Raw genomic sequence first — 20,570 nt, forward strand, 5'->3', positions numbered from 1 at the left:
AACCTTATTCCTTAAAAGATAATTTAGACGTCATATTCATATTCATATGTGTAAATGTATGTCTACTATTTTTACAAAATTCTCAATATAATCATAAATATGATCTACTAGTATACTCTATATAGTGTGACTTGACCAGGTCCCACGGTGAAACAACTCAGAACTTTCCAACAACTTAAATTTTGTTTTGATCGTTGGATTTTGATGCCAAATGGGAACACAAGTTTTTTTTCCGCGTGAAGAAAAATGAATTTACAGTTGACGTGGACCAGAAAGACCAAGGGAAAATGATATATTTGCATCAAATTTTAAAAGGATACGGTACGTATATGCTCGAAAGGTGGCTTCAAATTTTCTCTTCAATGGAAAGAATTCAAGAAATAAGTGATTTACTGAAATTAACAGATACAAAAAAACTAGATTTCATCACAACTTACCATCACATAGTTGCAAGTCTTATTCATATTTAAAAGCAGATTATTCAGTTTATAAGAAATTCTTAACATTAAACACACAACATAAAGGAAAGGGCTTCAAATACTGGAACCTCGGAGTCTCTTATTCCATTTCACCTTCCACCAGCAAATTATTCCAAGCGAGAGTTGCAAACTTAAAGGAAGACGAACACCGCAACTGAAGTCCAGAAACTGTCTCGCCTAACCTGTAAATGATTTTCAAACACACAAATCATGGATATTACTTAGCTGCTAAAGAACTCGATGCTTGTTGTGAACAGTTAAAGAAGATGCTTACTTACACTTGAGGAGGCTTTCGACGAATGGAAATGCAACAGGACAATCACCCTCAAATTGCTCATCCAGATCAAGTGTCGTGAAGGACTCTTCCACAAAATCGAAGATGAGGTAGCAGATGGATTCATCATCATGTTTAATGATGAAGAATATTTCAGTATCCCTAGCAGCAACTGAGTTGATGCTGTGGACGTTGATAAGATCTATGGTGGACTTAGATCTCAAGTGCCACCGGGAGTTCTCCAATTTATATACCTCAAGATAAGGATCTTGATTTTGGTTCAGTGCATATGTTCCTGGATTATTGAAGTGAACCACTGACAAGCAGCCCTCTATTTCAGTCAAGAAACTCCACACATTCAGAGGGGTGGGCAGGCAGATCTTGGTGAAGCTGTCGTTCATGTCAACTGAGAGAATACGAACAGGAGTACCAGGTTGATCTTGTGACCATACAAACCAGTAAACTGTTCCAGCTATACTAGCATAGTAAGGGCAGAGTGGGTTAATGGGACTACTCTGCGGCCGTTGCACATCCTCAGAAATTCTTCGCCATGCTGTAGAACCAGAGGTGTATACCTCACACTTATATTTAACATCTTCCCCTTTAGATGAATCCGAGAAGAAGCGAAATGCTTTGAAGTCATTACTCTTGGGGTCAAAACCAACCCCAACCGATGGAATCACTACCGAGGGACTTCCTCTTGGAAGTACAATGGAGTCACGAGTAATCGGGTTGAAAATGTTGATGTCCACATCATTCAGACCATCACTATCTTCATTCACACTGGATATGAGACCATTCAAGAAACAAGTCATCTCAGGCGAGCAAACTTCGTCAAAACCAAAAAGGGGGACATCTTCAATGATTTTCCCATTTCCCTCCAGTAGACATAGATGATTGATCGTATCATAGTCCTCCGGATAAGGACATATGATATATTTTGGTTTTTTCTTCGACCAGTTTAGTTGCAAATGAGGAAATTGTGGTTCAGATATCAATTTCAACCAATGTTTGGCAACACATTTGCACGCTACAACTGTTTTCACAGGAAGCCTGGACAAAATGTTTATTATAACTTCTTCAATGTGTCCAATTGGTGGAACATAGTCAGACCGCAAACGGGCGAACTTGTTCCCAATCTCAGACATGACAACAGCAGTGTTTAGCCTCCTGTGTTAAGAGTGTTGACATAGGCCACTTAAAATTAGAAATTTTCAGCACGATATAACAACAAATGGAACTCCGTTCGCATCAAAATTCTAGGAATTTTAAATAAATGATAACTCACTTATTTAACAGAAAAAAAATGGATAAGGAAATGCATAACCAGTAATCTAACTATAACTTAAATGTTGTGGAGAAACTGGTGCTCCTATGGCTAAGTTTAGTTCATTAAAGTTACTCCGAGCAAAAGAAACTGAGTTTATTTTCATGATTGTACCGCAAACGGGCTAACTCATATGCTAAATTGTAGCAGAATTATGTCCGAGCAAAATAAAATTAAGGAAGTCAAGGAAAATCACCATTTTCTGGAAGAGAATGATTCAGAATGCAATACATTTCAAGGACTTAAAATTAGAAATTTTAGGAAGGTCATTAGAAATAGATGAATCAAAACATTAAACTATGAACTATAACAAAAGTAAACAAGAGAACTACAGTTTTATTGGCAGAAAGACTACAGACTAGCCACAAAAATTATTTGCAGAGTGAAAGAAAACATCGAGACTCCATTAATCAATTAAATAAAGGAACAAAAACACTAAGAAAAAGCTGTACAATCATGATAGTAAATGAGATTGGCCCTAATTGGGAGTTTTTCATACTTACAAAGAGGGAAAATAGACCATAAGGCATAACAATTTTACTGTTGAACTAAAACCAAATGCGAATACCTTGTTTTCGTTCTTCTGTAATAGACTAAATTGTGCAGCAGGTAGGTGATGGAAAACCAAATATGCATATATCTTGAACCAGAAAAAGAAAATGAAAGGAAGAATGAAGCAATCCCAATTTATCTCCTCAGTGGTCAACTTTGCAAGTTGTAACGGCTCCTTTTGAATCACTCATAATACCGAGTGCAACGTGGTACTAGCAAATCACAGGCAAACACGTGACACCAGAAATTACTATTCGTTTGACACGATTTGTTTCATAAAGTTCCCTGCATGCAAATTAAATTATGTTCGACTAAATTATAAGCCATTCTCAGTCATTTAATATAGTTGTATGGCATTTTTCTCTTTCACAGTTGGCTCTTTATTAAAAGGAAAAGGTGAGCATGTTGACATTTTTGTATTAAATGATACTGAGAGAAACACGGTTGTTGGTTCAGCCATCAGAGTGAGTATTTTTTCCATAGATGGTATACAAGGGCATCATAAAAATGAAAGTTATGGAGTACTATTAAACATGATACCAGAAGTGGAATTCTCACGAATCTGTGTTTCACTTAGTTTTCCATGCTAAAAGAGGAACACATATAATCCCATTCTAAATAACTTTATTCGGAAGATCGATAATTAAGAATTGCTGGAATGGAAACGAAAAGGTGCCCCTTCCAATTGATCAACTCACTTGTAAAAATATTCAAAACTCAAATTAAGAGTTATTACCGCGACTTCACCTTCTTGATTATCTTCTATGGCAGAGGTCCTATGCTCTCAGTGAAGCCTTCTATTGGTCATGCTGTTATAAGAATGGCATCAACAAATGCAGCTCTTTACTCCGAGTTCTCAAATCTGTCCAATCCTATACCCAAGCAGCATGAATTCCTAAAATATAAAAAGTATTACAAGCTTCATCAGTTTCAGGAGAAAGCAGAATAAAAGATCAGTACAATTAATCAGTGGTTCTTCACCAAGTGTAAAACATGAATTTAATACAAGTGGAACACGAGAATTAAAAGTTTTTCTGAGAGATTGAAGCACAAAAACCTGCTTGAAGAAGCACTGTAAGCTTAGAATATTCCTCAAGAATGTCTCCATGCATTTGGAGGCTACTTGCCATGAGATTAACTGTTTAGTGTTGCGCATTTCAACTGCAAGGGCATCCATATCGGTAATAACAATCCTTTCTCCCATGAATCTAACAAAAAACCTTGCATAAGGGCAACCAAATGTCAAGATCATAGCTCTAATTCGATTCAAAAATAGGTTAAGTTCAAATGAAAATCCAGACAATACTGAAATTAAACCCGAGCTGAATCATGGCCTAAATAGTATAGCAATAATGGTTCAAAAGAATTCAAATTATCACCTGAATTTTCGATGAAATCCCTCACAAGATCAATCAGCTCCGGTTTCCATCCGACTGTAATTCAACGATGATTGGATCCGCTAACAAGATAATCGGGTATTGGGCTTTAAACGGGCTAGGTATAAGGTTTATGGGTTAATTATTGGGCTTTTAAATGGGTTTTCGATTTCTGTGCATATTTATGGGCTTCTACCAGGACCATAAGTGATAGCTTGAAAATTTTATGACAGCATGTCCACTTATTCTTATCACCAAAATTTACAAAAGCATAATAATACTTCGGTCCAAAAAACATAATCTTGGTTATTGACGATACGCGTTTTATTACGAAACAAAATTAGTAAAAGTATATTGAAATATTGTTAGAGAAAAATGAAATTATTTTTTGTTAATGAATGTAGAAATATTTTTTTCTTAAATTTACTTACATATTGTTAAATAATAGGAGTAGATGGATTTGGTGGGTATGAATAATTATGAGGATTATAAACTATCAAATGTCGTATATTTGTAGACCAAAAAATAATTATGAGGCTCTTCCAAAATCTTTTACCTTCTTCACTTATAACAAGAACAAATAAAAAAACTTTTTGAATTCTCCAATTTCAAAATCTATAAAAAAAATACTATTTATGTTGGACTTAATCGGTTTCTTGCCTATAAAATTGTATGCGATAAAAATAATTTAAATTTGCAAAAAGATGACATTTAATGAGAAACGAGTTATTTTTAACATATGAAGAGTCGAGATGATGAATCTATAGATGAATTAGTATTTAATCACATATATTCTATAATACGTTAGTTTAATTATAGTTTAGGTTAGTAAAAAACGTTTTGTTCTTATTTTTTTATATGAAAAGTCTAAAAAAATAATTTGGAGATTTAATGGTGGTTCTCGCTTAATTATACATAGTAGCATTTATTGTAATAAATCATAGTAAAAAAAAGCCAACAATAATTATTTATAATTATTATAAAATATATATAATGGTATTTATGTGATTATTATCAAAATTCATCTTTTACATATGTATACATAATAGATACCATATGATTTTGTTAATAATCAATCGCATAATTATAACAACTTATTTTCAAGACACAGATTGGCTTTCATTATAATGACAATAACGTATTTGCAACCTCAGAAGAGCAAAACACGAGAAGGTCTAATTGAGAAGGCAGTAAGAGCATCTGCAACGGTGGACGGACGGCGTCCGTCCGTCCATACCAGCGGTACGGAAGAGCTCGTCCGTCGCTGCGCTTGCGCTGCTGGCACGGCGCTGCTCGATGCATCGAGCACGTCTGTGCCAGCGAGCAGGTGACGTGGCATGCTGCGATTGGGCAACGGCATAGCCGTTGCCTTTGAATTTTTATTTTTAAAAATCAGTTTTTAATAAAAAAAACTGATTAAAAAAATAATATTTTTCCACTTCCCAAAAAAAAATATATCCGTTTTTACCGTTTTCTACCACTTTTTCCCCCAAAAATACACATTTTCATCTATAAATACCCCCACTTTCACACCCAAAAATTCACACCACATTCTCTCATTTACATTCTCATCTACATTCTCTCATTTCCATTCTCATCTACATTCTCTCATCTCCATTTCTTCCACACATACAACATAACAATGTCCGGCCAAGGCGATCACCCTCCGGACTCCAACGGTTGGAACCCCGATTGGTTCGGTTCACAACCGTTTCCTAGTCCGGAAACGGAATATTCGTCCCCTCCTCAAACCCAAAGTTCGGGCGTTCCGAGTGGCTACCGGCCATACCCAATCGACGACCAAGATGCCCCCGAAGGGCGATACGGGTGGACACCCGAGCGAGGTCGACCGCCCCCTCCCAAACTCCGACTCCTCCTACTCGCGGTATCCACACAGCGTACTCGCCGGCGGAGATGGAGCAATTGTTCAAGGCGTATTTGTCAATCTCCGAAGATCCGGAGGTTGGCACGAACCAATCCGGCGATCACTTTTGGTGGCGCATCTGTCGCCAGTACAATGAAAACCGGCCGGAGGGAACAATCGAGCGTAACGAGAGTATGGTGCGCAACGCCATCTACCGAGCCAACGAAGAAATTAACAAGTTCCAGGGGTATCACCTCCAGGAAGAGCGGTCGGCGGAGAGCGGCCGGAGCGAGGTCGACATCATCAATTCCGCCATGTCGACCTACCAATCCATGAAATACAAGGCGTTCAAGTACCTCAACATTTGGCAGGAGACGCGGTCGCATCCGAAGTATAGGGGAGACGTAACATCCTCCTCTAGTGGCTCCTCCAAACGGTCAAGGTCGGTATCCCTATCCGACTCCGGCCCGAGCGGTTCCCAACGCCGACCGCAAGGAAGGAAGAAGGCGGGGGCCAACCGCCGTCGCGCCGCGACTCCACCCGACGATGCTCCCGACCCCGCTCCCTTTCCCGTTCCCTATGCGCCACCTCCACCCTCCACCTACTCGTTGTGGACCCTTTTGACCCAACTCAATATGGCCGATAGGTCAACTATGACGCCCTCGCAACTTCGATCGCACGAGGCCATGATATTGGGCCTCCAAAAACAATTGGGGGTAGTGTCGCCGGATGAGTAGTCTTCCACGGGGATATTTTTAGCTTTAATTATGTAATTTTTAATTTTTAGTATTTTAATTATGTAATTTTTAATTTTTAGGATTTTAATTATGTAATTTTTATTTTTTAGGATTTTAATTATGTCTTTTTTATTTTATTTGTAATTTGTAATATTATTTCAGTTTTTTTTAATGAATTTTAATGTTATTGAAATGTTTTCATTTAAAATGAATTGTGCTCGTCCTTGCGGAAGAACACAGCTGTGAGTGTTGTGCTCGTGTCTAAGAGCAGGCAGGAATAGTGGCGCCGGGCCCACAACCGTGCTCGTTGGCAAGAGCACGGTTGTGGGTGCTCTAAGCTCAAACAGATCCGAAACAAGCACTTCACTAATCTAACAACAACCATATGCATTCTCTCCCCAAACTCAAAATTTTGTTATTTTTCAGAAATTGTATTTTCACCGCCTTATATCAAAGCAAAAAACTATACTACACTTATATTGAAATAAACAAGATTTACTAAAACATACTACCTCCGTCTCATGTTACTTACACTTTTCATTTTGCGTCGTAAATTTGAGATTGATTTTTTAATGTAATTAAATTAGAATTTAAAGTGTAACAAGACATACATCAGTTAATAAATGAGCTCTTAACTTAATCTAACGTATTAATTAAATACATTAATTCTAACTTCAACTAACAATAGTGTAAATAGTTTGTGACGAACCGAAATGGAACAGTACAAGTAATATGAGACAGAACATAGAAACAATTTATACACTTATCAAAGTGTATAAATTGAAAATTTATACAGAGCATAGAGTACTACTTACTACTACTATACTACTATATTCAACAATTTATCAAAGTCGAAACATAAACAAACAAAATTCTCATATGTTAAGAGTATTTCAAACTGATTTCCAGCACAAACATAAACTACTATTATCACTACACTTATCTTATTCACCAGAATGCCTAGAAAAGGCGTCTTTTCTCCCATATCGACCATGACTCCAAGACGAGCTGGTCTTCTCAATACATAGGAAACGTTTTGTCTTTTAGGCCATCCACAACGCTATTCTTAAACCGTTCCTTAAACTACTATTTGCGGGCCCCATTGTACTTTTTTACTCCATTCCTTAACTAAGGAACGGAACCTGCAACCCTCCGTTCCTTAACCGTTCCTTAAATTACTATTCATTCATTCAATTTCATTTTTTATTTTTATTTCCAACTCAATTCAATTAAAAAAACACACTTTAATAAAAAACACACAACATTAAAACAAAGTTACAACTTAAACTTAAAAAAAATAAAAAGCACACAATTAAAATCCTAAAAAAATAAAATTACACAATTTTAATAATTTCATCCGCCAAAGTTTGCCCAAATGTGCTCAATTAGATCCTGTTGGAGTTGGGTGTGGGCGCTAGAGTCGCGTGTCCTTGCACGAATAGATAACCATTCTTGTATAGACGGATGCGTTCCACTTCGAGGCAGACTACATGCGGTTGAGCTTCCGGGGGATTCGGGGTCGAACCAATTTCCCGCCTCGGGTCCTTCGTCTTGGACAATCATGTTGTGCAAGATTATGCACGTATACATGATGTCGACCATGTTCTCCATGAACCACGTACGAGCCGGGGCTTTGATGATGTTGAAGCGCGCTTGGAGAACCCCGAACGCCCTCTCCACATCCTTGCGAGCAGCCTCCTGCTTCTGCGCAAAAAGATCCTGCTTTGGGTTAGCAGACCCACTGCACGTCTTCACGAAGGTAGGCCACTTCGGGTAGATGCCATCGGCGAGATAGTACCCCATTTTATAAAGCCGGTTGTTGGCGACGAAGTTGATGGCCGACGCTTTACCATCCAAAACTTCGGTCAAGAAGTCGGACTGGTGGAGCACGTTTACGTCGTTGTTCGACCCGGGGACCCCGAAGTACGCGTGCCAGATCCAAAGGCGGTAGTCGGCAACGGCCTCGAGTATAACGGTTGGGTGGGTGCCTTTGTGGCCGCTCGTGTAGGACCCCTTCCACGCCACCGGGCAATTCTTCCATTGTCAGTGCATGCAATCGACGCTACCGAGCATCCCGGGGAATCCGTGCACTGTTTTGTGAAGGTTGAGCAGGAACTGACAATCGGTCGTGCTTGGCCTCCGGAGAAATTCGTCGGTGAAGGCTGCCCGGACGCCTTTGCAGAATTTGAGCAAACACATTCGCCCAGTGCTGTCTCCGATGTGGAGGTATTCGTCGAACATGTCGGCCATTTGTCCAGTCGCAAGCTGTCGGATTGCTGCAGTACATTTCTGCAGCGTCGTGTGGCTGGGACGGCCGACCGCATCGAACCCTTCCTGGAAGAACTCTTCCCGGGCTGCCAAAGTATTCGCGATGTAGAGAAATAACGGTTTCCCCATGCGGAAACGGCGACGGAAGTACGTATCTCCCCAAACCGGGTTATCGCAGAAGTAGTCGTGTACTAACCTTGCGGCGGCTTCCTCCCGGTTACGATGGATGTACGTACGGGAGCGTCGTTGGGGTGGCGCGGCTTCTTCCGCCTCCCGTCGTCGATCTTCTTCAAGTGATTGTTCCAATATTTGACGCATTTGTTCAAAAGGATCCATTAATTTGATTAAATTTGGGAGAAGAAAAACAGAGTTGATTTGAGATGAAAATTGGGGTGGAAATAGAGAGGATTTGAGAGGAATAGATGTGTGTTTGTGAGTGAAATGAATATGAAATAGGAGTATTTATAGAGTAAATAAATTATTAAAAAAATAAAAAAAAAATTACAAAACGGCTAAAAAAACGGTAACAATACCGTTGCAAAAAAAAAATTTAATTAAAATTTGAATTTTTTTTAAAAAATGAATTATTGGGTCACGTGACGAAACCCACTCACGAAGCAGCGAGTGGGCGTCACACGTCGAATGGGAGGCCGCCACGTCGCCTCGGCGCGTGGCGGAACGTGTCGTGCCGCGGGCCGCGGCAACGACACCCGGCACTGCATGGGCACGGTTTGGCGACGACACGGCGGCTGCAACGCGTGCCGCCGCGGAACCGTTCCTCCGGAACGGCCTAGGCACCGCAACGACACAGCGTTGCTGGTGCTCTTAATGACTCAACATTGTGAATCCCCATGTTTGCAAGCGAAAGAAAGCTTAGGGTATAAAAAACAATATTAATAATAAAAAAAGCGTTATATAGTTCATAAGAATCATATGCCACAACAGTTTTGGTCTTTTTAGAGTAGATAAATAATTGACTTTCATGATCCGATACAAATAACAAGTCACCATTGGCTAAAATATTGATCGGGATAACAACTCCATAGATGTTTGATTCGGCGAAGGTATATTCTTTTGTCCAAGAGTTTGTATCTCCGTAGTTATTCATCCTCCAAATAACACGCACATCATATGAAATGACGCACATATATAGTTGATTGTCCAAAATTCTTAACCTACATCTCGATGATTTATGGCTGGGGAGAGAAAAACTGGTGTAGAGCTCAGATTCAAGATCAAGGCAACACACAAAGAGATTGTTGTATTGTAAGTCATATGACAACCAATGAAGATTTCCATTAAAAAACAAAGCAATCGTTCCTTTTGGAGTGCCTACAGGGTGGCCTGGTGCTCCTCCAATGCATTTCCACAACCCTCCTTCTCCTCCTCCTTCTCCTCCTCTTTTTCCTCTTCCTAGAGAGTATACATACCAAGACTTAGATCCTTGAATGCCACATAAGATCTTGTATTGACCACTTATTTTATTCATTGCAAATCCTAAAAGGGGTACAAATCTAGAAGACAATGGCAGAGGAAGCGTGGCTTATTCACAAGTCATTGGATTGCATATGACAAGATTATAATTACAATAATGTCACACCAGACGCAGACCATCAACTGAATCGATTATAAAGAGAAAATATTTTGTGAGGACTAGGCAACTCGAATGTGAGGAGTGGCTTGAAGGTCTCATCATAGACCATGCACATGTCATATTTTCGGGGAACAAAGGCCAGACATGGCTTCCGGGAATACAGCTCACCCCGTTCCCCTTCTCCTTTTATCTTACTATACCATGATTAGCAAACATACATTATCATGCTTCTAATTGGTAGTCTTTGCAGAATCTCTCTCGTAATCTCTGGCGGTAGATTTGTAAACAGTTTTTCCTTTTCCTACCATCATCACAAAATTATAGTATTAGAAAAAAATGTTCTTTTAATTCAATTTATAATCATATAATTAGGATTGAGGGCACCCGCAATGGGGCGCCCGATGGCGCCCATCGTCCTCGAGCGCGGACGATGCCCACATTGTGGATGCCCGCCATCGTCCGCGCCCTACGTCGCGGATGATGACACGCATTTTACTTAAAAAAATGCGTTTGTCGGGGATCAAACCCGTGCCTATTGCTTGGAAGGCAATAACCCAAACCATTGGACTACAAACAATAGTTGAGATATCTTGAAAACTAAATTGTTTTATACATTTATTAAGATGATAATGTGATAAAAAATGATAATTTATGATTAAAAGGTAGAATTCGGTGAAATGAGAATTTGCTTCTTCGAGTTATTAAGATGATTATGTTGTGTGATTGAAATGAAGGTTTTTTATGAATGTATTAATTTTTAATTCGTATTGTAATTTATTAATTTTTATAAATGTATTAATTTTTAATCAATGTAATATTCGCCGGTTTTTAGTTACTCGTTGTGTTTTTTAATTAATTTGCATTACATATTTGAAAATATTTAAATTAATTAATAAAATAATATTAAATATATAGGGCGCGCCTTAGGGCGCCACGTGAGGGTAGGAGGATAAAATTGATAACGTGGCGCATGGGTAATGGTCTGAATATGTTTAAATAACCGAAACAAAAAATTGAGTACCTGCGACTTGGACCAATAGATTCCCATCTTTGACCTTTTTCTCCCTCCACTGTAATATTGGGAGTTGGATCCCCTGCGGTGCACAGCAGTGCTGTGCACCTCACAACATAATTTTTTAATAATAAAAAAAAAATATTTTTTTATTGTGGTGTGAGGTGCACAGCACTGCTGTGCACCGCAGGGGATCCAACTCCGTAATATTGTCGTCTCAATCCTTCTTTTTACTCCTAATTTTAAATCAACCATGATTCAGAATATAGCTTAGGGGCTTTACACATACGCACAAATTGTTTAATATAGACACAGTTGACTTGGGTCATATATATTGCCACAGAAGCATACATCTTTAATCTCAAATATTATTTTATAAATTAAAAAATCTTGTACGAATATTGTAATATGATACACCCTAATATTATTTTATAAATTAGAAAATTATTGTTTTGATTATTACGTCAATTACATATACAATACACCCTAATATTATTTTATAAATTAAAAAATCTTGTTTTGATTATCATGTCAATGACATAATTAAGTTATTATGCCAATTAATTATTTGAATTTAATTAATTTTAAAATTCTAACAATTTTTTGATATTCTTATTTTATAATATGTAAACAGAGAAGTCAGAGAACTACAAATTTAATTTAGTACCTGAATTATTTCATAAGATTAAACATTGTCCTCATTCTTTAAAAATATTCTGAAATGGGTATAACCTTTGACGTAATATCGTTGGAAGAATTAGAAGCACCAAGGGCGTAGAATAGCATAATCGATAAGTATATTGAAGATAACAGCTTCATCAAATGCCCACATGAGCATGCACTCTATGTGAAAAGTAAAGGGAAATGATATCTTAATAGTGTGCTTTTATGTGTATGATCTTATATCCACATGGAACAATCAAAGCATGTTCGATTAATTCAAGAAGGCCATGATTAAAAGAATTAGAGATGACAGACATTAGGCAGATGGTATATTGTCTTGGTGTGGAAGTAAAGAAACTTGAAGGTGAAGTATTCATCACACAAGAAAACTATGCAAAGGAGATTCTTAAGAAGTTCAAAATGGAGGATTGCAAATCAACCAACATACCGAGAAAATGTGTGGTCAAGCTATCTAAGAACGTAAAGGAGAAAAGGATCTGACACTATATAAGAACTTGGTTGATAGCTTACGGTACTTAACTTGCACAAGGCCAGATATTTTGTACGCCGCGTGCTCGTAAATCGCTACATGGAGAATCCAACCACTACTCACTTCAAGGTAGCAAAGAGAATACTCTAATACCTCAAAGGTAAGATCGCCTATGGTGTATTCATATACTAATAATTATAGGCTTGTTGGCTATAGTGATAGTAATTGAGCTAGAAACAACGTTGAATGAAAGAGTACAAGTGGATGTGTTCTACAGTGCCTTCACTTGGATGTTTAAGAAACATTGTCACATTATCAACATGCAAAGCTGAATATATGTGGCTAACAAATCATTCAGCTAACAAGTCGGTAATTGCGTTATCTAAAAATTCCAAAAATGAGCAAACAACTATTTGTGTGGATAACAAGTCGGTAATTGCGTTATCTAAAAATCCAGTATTTTATGACCGAAGCAGGCACATTGGCACCCGCTACCACTACATCAGAGAATGTGTTGCAAATCGGTACCCGTTATCTAAAAATTCAGTATTTCTATATGTTTGTTATGTACCATTGTTTTGTCAAAGTTGCTAGTCTGATCCGGACTCTACAAATAGGCAATGATTGATAATATGTAGTCTGTAGTATCCGTACTCCAAGATTTTCCTTCTTTAGAGCATCTCCAATAGTTTAGGACGTCAAATAGCCCTCAAATAGCCTTCACACTGCCACATTATCAGCACTACAATTCTCCTGTCACATCAGCTTGCCACATCAACTGGACATCAAATAGCCCTCACATAGCTTTCACACTACCTATCCACATCACTAATAACAATTATATAATTTAATTTACACTCGTATCAACATACGGAATTTAATTTACGAGACAAATACGGAAAATTCGAATAATAATATTAAAATTTAAAAAGTACATTAATTTAAAAAAAAAGTACAATAATTAAAAAAATTACATTTAAAAAATTACATAAATTTGCATAAAAACTAACGCCTTGCAATCCTCCGCGCCCACAACTCTTCAACTAAATCCTTTTGCAGTCGAATATGAGCCTCCGTCTGACGCGCGTATATATAGTGTTTTCGAAAAAAAAAATTAAATTAAATCCGACGCCGGTTTGGCGCCGATCCGGGACGCACAATGGCGCCCGTGAGGATCGGCGTCGGAACCTGCGTCAGCGCGGGAATCGGCATGGCGACGCCGATTTTGACGCCGATTTCGCCGACGCCGGTTCCAATGGTTCGGCGTCAAACCGGCGTCGGTGAAAAATCGGCGTCGCGGTGGTGACGCCGGTTATTGGAGATGCTCTTACTAGAAAAGGCTTGACAAATTCATTCTTCTATAATTATGATATTTAATGATATCCTCGTGTACAAATTTATTGTAAAGTCGCATTTCAAGATATTATACACAATGGCGGATCCAGGAACAAAATATCTTGGGGTCGAACAAGATAGTAAATATTTATTTAAAATAATTATTTAAATTAATTATTTTTATAAATATATTTTTTAATATAAATAATTCATGCGAGTATCGATATTCTTAAAACAACATACTCCACTTTCTTCGTCCCGTCATAAGCGAGACGCTTCTTTTGGATACAGAATTTAAGAAAAAGACGTTTATGGAGCTAAGTGAAGAAAGAATAAAATATGATCTTAGATAAAACAAAGATGCAAATAAATAATAAAGTAAAAGAGAACCATTATGTTATACTACGTATTTCGACAAAAAAATGACATACACATAGCATAATTTTTCTGTAACATACCAAATTTTTAAAGATTTAAAAAATTGAATGTGAATAATAAGGTTGAAAATTTAAATTATAAAACTAAAAGTAGAAGAAATTAAGAAATATTTACTTTATATAAGTAGGTAGTTAATTTAGATAAGTTGATTTTGATATACTGAAAAAAACATATTACTTCTACTATTTAACATTAATTGATATTTTAAGATGAGAATATATTTTTAATGGACTTCTAATAATTAATTCAAATAAAGAAAAATATTTCAAAGCCCATTTTATAATTAGATAACATATTTAAGATATTTAATCTTTTAAATTTGGTTAAATTTATTGATGCCGGTTTATTCTATTTCACGAGTGAATATATGGATGAGAAAACAATAATGACATCTCCAATACCATTCCTCTTTCTCTTCGAAAACAAAAATCGCGGAAGGACTCTTCCCCTCCAACTTCTTCGTTCTCGACAACAGTCTTACTGCAAATTCTCAATAGTATAAGTGTATAACTCAACTCTGTTTAGTACCAATTCATGTAGTCGTATCAATATAGTAATTATATAGAATAATTAGATAAATTTATTGATCGTTCACAATTTTATAACAATCTTTGTTATAATAAGTATAATATCCATTAATTGCATAGCACAGCGTAGTTGACCTTAGTCGAAGCAATTAATTACTGGATCAGTTATACTAGTATTTAATCGAAATGTTTATCGAAGTATCAAGTATGTGCAATAGTTTTATTAAATTTTAACACATGGGTTTTAGTTTAGATCATTACACTTTTTTATATTTTTGTACTAGTATAAGAAAGCATATTTATATATATGTCGTGAAATTTCCTGCTTTTTGTCCATTAGCAATGAATTAAATAAAACACAATTCAACTTGTGACCTTATCTGCTTAAACATACTAACATATACGTTAGAAAGGAGCATTTCCATCAATTATATTGGATGAAGAAGGGATAGTTGGATTTGACATTTGAGCCTCATCGTAAGTTTTTGTTATATGGTAAATATTCCATTGTATATATATTTATTTAATTATTTAATACTATTTACTTTGGCATGGACCGCTATTTAGTTATGTACTCACTTATAAAGTTTATCTAAATGCTATAGGGGACAAATAAAATCAATCATTAGGCAAAACTTGTATGCATAGTTCAATGTTTAGATATCTTACTAGTTACTAGTCATATACTAGTACTATAATACTAGATCAGATGTAAGAGAAAAAAAATGAAAAATGCCAAAATGAAGTACTACTACATGTCATGGTATTCATTATTTGACACAGTGACAGATTACAGTATTAATATAAAGTTAATATATTCATTATTAATCTAAATTGTTCTTATTCTTGAGATTCGATCTTAAACATTGATTTATAGGAGTATATACATCAATAATTTATCTACTGTAAATATTCACTATCCAATAATTAAAAATCGTTCCCACGACCCACGTATTGAATTTTAAACTCTCAATCACCTCTCATTTAATCACATGAACGATGCTTACCTAAAAAACTCGTTTAATTTTATCTAAATATACAGCTATTAAATTTTATGGAACCCACACTAAATAAATACTCCTGCTAGTAACATTCACAAAAAGCCCATATGAAAATGAAAACAAAAAACGCCTCTTGAAATTAGATTCCCAATTCACAATTCTGACCTTAAAAAAAAGTAAAATCCCGTCCCAAAAGCCATTCAAAGAAAGATTAAATCTTTATCAAACATATGATATGATTACATGAATTATATCAAAACCCCCATTTTTCTGTAATGTTATTTTGAAGTATAAAAATACTGGAAATTGTTGACTGTGAATTCAAGAAAGCCGGTTAGTTTAGTATTACTATCTGTTCAAACCTCACCAACTCACACACACTGAGCCATCCAACCTCACACCCTTCTCTATATCTATATATAGTCGACAGCGAGCTTTGCTGGAGTTCCATTCTTCGGTTGTATTCTTTTTTCTGCTGTTCCATTCTTAAGGTAAATATTTGTTGATGAGGCATGTTCAAATGTGTTTGATTTTAGTGTTTTTATCATCTGGGATCAGATTTTCTTGAAAAGGGTCTTTCATGTTTCTTACAAGTTTCTCAGTGGCTGTTTCCCCTTTGATATCTTGCTTTTCTTAGATCTAATTCTTGAGTGTTTCTGAAGCTGTATGTTTACTTTGTATGAGATCTATATGTGTTATTGTGTGTCTGTGTGAAATGATGATTCAGACTGGATCAGCTGGCTTAGTGATTATAGTTTTTGAATTGTTGTTTTCTATTTCTAGATGAATTGATTTTCAAGAATAGGTTGGATTGTGCATATATATATGTATATGTATATGTATATGTATATGTATATGTATATGTATATCACCTAACAGCTAACAGCTTACTTGTTATGTGAAGCAATAAAAATGGGATCTTTTAGAAATTTGAGGATCATGCACAAGATTGTGTTTTTATCTGCAGCTTCATGCTCTTTAATCTGTATTATTTTTGCATCTAATCTCAATGAATTTCGCTTATAGCAGGCTTTAATCTTGCTCAAAAGTCGATCATGGCACCAGCAGCTGCTTCAATCAACCCAAGAGGTAGCTTTGTTTACTTTACTTTTCTTTCTTTTTTTGTACACAACCAACTAGCTGCAATACATACTAATGCTAGATTTTGCTTCACTTTGTGACTTGTGTTTGTTTTTACGTTTTGTTGAATCTTAAGGTGTTTTTACTTCTCATGATTTGTTCTTGAATTTTGTTGAATATCCTCACATTCAGTGTCCAGAGTGCTTAGTAACATAGAGAAGTCCTGTTTGTGTTTAAGAGGGGGCTTGATAACAAAGGAAATTAATAAAAAAAAAGCTGGTTCAAATGATTAAAAAATAATACTACTCCGTACAAAACAGTGATTTTGTCAATGATAAAATATTATGAAGAAATATATATGTATGGTCTTCTCGCGAGTTAGATTCATAGTCGTATCCTTTGCTTTATTTGTATTTGTTGCATATTTCATACTTACTCTGTAACTTATTTTGTTCTTGTGTAGCATTTCTTGCGATGCTTGAAAAAGCTTATGTTTTCTGATATTCGGTCTTCCTTATAGTCGAAAACTTCTAAGCATCTCCCTTTTTTTGTTGGTATTTGGTGCTACATTCTTGATAAAAATTTGTTATTTCTTACCTTTTATGTCACATAGATGTTTGTATCGTGGGTGTTGCTCGAACACCTATGGGTGGTTTTCTCGGTGCACTTTCATCAGTACCAGCAACCAAGCTCGGATCTATAGCCATTCAGAGTAAGATCACAAAATCTACTCTGTGTCTTTCAATGTCAGTGTTACGGGTTTTTAATCTTATCTTTCTACCTACCATCAACATCTAGGTGCTTTGAAAAGAGCAAATATCGATCCATCACTTGTCCAAGAAGTATTCTTTGGAAATGTACTCAGCGCAAACTTAGGACAGGCTCCTGCCCGCCAGGCAGCATTGGGAGCCGGGATCCCGAATTCTGTAGTCTGTACAACCATCAACAAAGTCTGTGCCTCTGGAATGAAAGGTCAGTTTCATAACATCTGAAATTCGCTAATCTCCTAAAGAAGTTTATTTTGATCGTGTTGAAATGCATTTCACCTAATGTTTATGCCATTTTTGGTCGTGACTTTGAACATTTCTGTGTGACATGGCAGCGACCATGCTAGCAGCACAAAGCATCCAGTTGGGTCTCAATGACGTTGTAGTGGCCGGTGGCATGGAGAGCATGTCGAATGTCCCAAAATACATCGCAGAGGCGAGGTTGGTATTCGTTATCTGTTCAAGAGATGAATAATGACAGTCTTATTCTATGTAATGGTGTTGCTTAAAAACGAGAGATGATGACGTTTCATCACCATACTGATAAGTCACTTCTTCTCTGTCTTGTCTTATTCTAGGAAAGGATCTCGACTGGGACATGACTCTCTTGTTGATGGAATGCTGAAAGATGGACTCTGGGACGTTTATGGCGACGTTGGCATGGGTGTGTGTGCTGAATTATGTGCTGAGAACCATAGCATTACAAGAGTGCAGCAGGTTCTTCTTTACCATTTCAGACTCCATGAATATGTATTATCCACTGCGAGTTTCCATCTCATATAGTATTGTAAGCAAAGATTTGCAGCAACCGGCATTTTGTACGATGCTTATAACACTGTAGTGCTTATTTTGTACAGGATGACTTTGCAGTCCAAAGTTTTGAGCGTGGAATTGCTTCTCAAGATGCCGGTTCCTTTGCATGGGAGATCACTCCAGTAAGATAACTGGACATTGGCTTGTAGATGGTGTCGAATTTTCGGATTGCTGCTTTATAAACGCCCTTTTCTTGGATGCAGGTTGAAGTATCCGGTGGGAGAGGGCGACCATCCACCATTGTCGACAAGGATGAAGGTCTTGGAAAGGTGAAGCTTCAAAAATGCTTGAAATATTTTGGGTTTTGCCAAAAGTTATTATCCATTAGTCCATATACGCAATACGTAAAATTTATCAATCTTCATTGCTAACTACTTTCTTTCCATGTCAGTTTGATGCTGCAAAGTTGAGGAAGCTGAGACCGAGTTTCAAGGAAACGGGAGGAACTGTCACAGCTGGCAACGCTTCTAGCATAAGGTTTCACACATTCCCTTTCATCCTATTAAGTTAATCTTAATTACACAACTCAGTATAATTACATGAAAATATCAGCAAATTTTCTTGATATCTCTATTGATGAGTGAATTTGATCTCGTTTTTCAGCGATGGTGCCGCAGCTCTTGTTTTAGTGAGTGGGCAGAAAGCTCTGGAGCTCGGGCTTACAGTCATCGCAAAGATCTCCGGATATGCTGATGCCGCCCATGTACGTCTGCTTTTACGCATTCTTATGAATCTTGAACCATCTCGTCGCCTGTTTGCTCATTTATAATGTTGACCATGTCTTCAGGCCCCAGAATTGTTTACAACCGCCCCAGCTCTTGCAATTCCCAAGGCACTCAAGAATGCTGGTATAGAAGCATCTAAAGTAGACTATTACGAAATCAACGAAGCTTTCGCTGTTGTGGCTCTTGCAAATCAGAAGCTATTGGATCTAAGTCCGGTGAGCTCTTAGCCCTATGAAATCACTAAATAAAATCGATAATAGATAAAAATAATATCTTCACACTCCCGTACTTGTTGTGTTTTGATAGAGATTTGATTGTTCTAAACTTTGTTAAATACATATTTTGCAGGAAAGAGTTAACGTACACGGTGGAGCTGTGTCTCTGGGGCATCCTCTCGGTTGCAGTGGCGCTCGTATCTTGGTCACTCTTTTGGGGGTATGTTATCCTCTCTCGACCAATCTTGCGATTCCAAACAAATTCCTCATGGATCATTGAGTGTTGGAGATTAGGGAATCAAGATTTTGTGCAGCTTTAAATCAATAGGCATTGATGTTCAAATCGCGTTATCTCAGGTTTTGAAGCAAAAGAACGGGAAGTATGGTGTTGGTGGTGTTTGCAACGGAGGAGGAGGTGCCTCAGCCCTCGTCTTAGAACTTGTGTAATCCCACCCAGTTTGTGGTATGCCAAGGCTCAAATATTACTTTATCCTGCTTGAATAGTGTAGTCAGTGCAACCGGCCTTAAACGACCGAAAAAACTAGCCATGGAGGCGAAGTGTCCCTCCCCTCATGATTTCTAAATATAATTTTCATTGCGTGTTGAAAAAAAAGTCGGTCTTGGGTTCAGGTTGAGGTTCAAACTTCAAACTATAATTAAATGGCCATACGAGGTAGTTTTGTGTCGACCATTTTGGTTATAATCCGGTTGTGGCGTGTTTGTGTTGATATATATTAATTGTAACTTTTGCATGATTAAAGGCGTTCAATTTTATAGTCGACTAACGTTCGTCCCTGTCGCAGATTTCACTCAACCGGAAGCAGAAACAGCCATGGCTGATTTATAGCAGCATTGAAGAGTTGGAAAGCAGAGCGAAGTAGATTAATCAGTACCTTCTCAGTTTTAGATAAGAATCCTTTTGAGTTATTTCTTCATCCAATAAATTGAACTTAGATTAGTAGAAAAGAGTGTGTTTCTGAATCATTTTACGGTGTATACTTTTATCTCAATAAATGTTCTTGTTTCATGTAGT

General features: G+C 37.1%; 2 protein-coding genes across 8 annotated transcripts; one reads left to right on the top strand and one right to left on the bottom strand.

Moving 5' to 3' along the window:
- Nucleotides 1-433: 433 nt before the first annotated feature.
- LOC121753705 (F-box protein At5g07610-like) lies at nt 434-4,099 on the bottom strand. Of its 6 annotated transcripts, none has more exons than XM_042148947.1 (6): nt 4,012-4,099; nt 3,690-3,852; nt 3,380-3,527; nt 2,649-2,917; nt 754-1,923; nt 434-661 (listed from the first exon to the last, which is right to left on the bottom strand). In XM_042148947.1, the coding sequence occupies exons 4-6, from the start codon at nt 2,714-2,716 to the stop codon at nt 559-561; spliced, it is 1,341 nt and encodes a 446-aa protein (XP_042004881.1). In that variant the 5' UTR covers nt 2,717-2,917; nt 3,380-3,527; nt 3,690-3,852; nt 4,012-4,099; the 3' UTR covers nt 434-558. The 6 variants fall into 6 exon arrangements, with proteins under 6 accessions (XP_042004881.1, XP_042004886.1, XP_042004880.1 ...); XM_042148952.1 differs by having other exon boundaries at nt 758-1,923; nt 3,369-3,527; XM_042148946.1 differs by having other exon boundaries at nt 3,369-3,527.
- Nucleotides 4,100-16,074: 11,975 nt separating this feature from the next.
- LOC121753586 (acetyl-CoA acetyltransferase, cytosolic 1-like) lies at nt 16,075-20,568 on the top strand. 2 transcript variants are annotated; one of them, XM_042148799.1, is made up of 14 exons: nt 16,075-16,428; nt 16,964-17,026; nt 17,631-17,729; nt 17,816-17,989; nt 18,120-18,225; nt 18,363-18,501; nt 18,642-18,719; nt 18,801-18,866; nt 18,989-19,074; nt 19,201-19,300; nt 19,385-19,537; nt 19,671-19,757; nt 19,895-20,000; nt 20,341-20,568. In XM_042148799.1, the coding sequence occupies exons 2-13, from the start codon at nt 16,993-16,995 to the stop codon at nt 19,982-19,984; spliced, it is 1,212 nt and encodes a 403-aa protein (XP_042004733.1). In that variant the 5' UTR covers nt 16,075-16,428; nt 16,964-16,992; the 3' UTR covers nt 19,985-20,000; nt 20,341-20,568. The 2 variants fall into 2 exon arrangements, with proteins under 2 accessions (XP_042004733.1, XP_042004732.1); XM_042148798.1 differs by having other exon boundaries at nt 16,967-17,026.
- Nucleotides 20,569-20,570: the final 2 nt, after the last annotated feature.

Source organism: Salvia splendens, chromosome 11 (genome assembly GCF_004379255.2).
Source record: "Salvia splendens isolate huo1 chromosome 11, SspV2, whole genome shotgun sequence".
Classification (NCBI taxonomy): Eukaryota; Viridiplantae; Streptophyta; class Magnoliopsida; order Lamiales; family Lamiaceae; genus Salvia; species Salvia splendens.

Excerpts from the sequence above, each read along its gene's own strand:
- LOC121753586 (XM_042148799.1), top strand. The coding sequence starts at position 16,993 with ATGGCACCAGCAGCTGCTTCAATCAACCCAAGAG. Across the intron at positions 17,730-17,815 it reads CGGATCTATAGCCATTCAGA|GTGCTTTGAAAAGAGCAAAT; the intron begins GTAAGATCACAA and ends ATCAACATCTAG. Across the intron at positions 18,502-18,641 it reads GCATTACAAGAGTGCAGCAG|GATGACTTTGCAGTCCAAAG; the intron begins GTTCTTCTTTAC and ends TATTTTGTACAG.
- LOC121753705 (XM_042148947.1), bottom strand. The coding sequence starts at position 2,716 with ATGCATATTTGGTTTTCCATCACCTACCTGCTGCACAATTTAGTCTAT. Across the intron at positions 1,924-2,648 it reads TACAGAAGAACGAAAACAAG|GAGGCTAAACACTGCTGTTG; the intron begins GTATTCGCATTT and ends CTCTTAACACAG. Across the intron at positions 662-753 it reads GAAAGCCTCCTCAAGTGTAA|GTTAGGCGAGACAGTTTCTG; the intron begins GTAAGCATCTTC and ends AATCATTTACAG.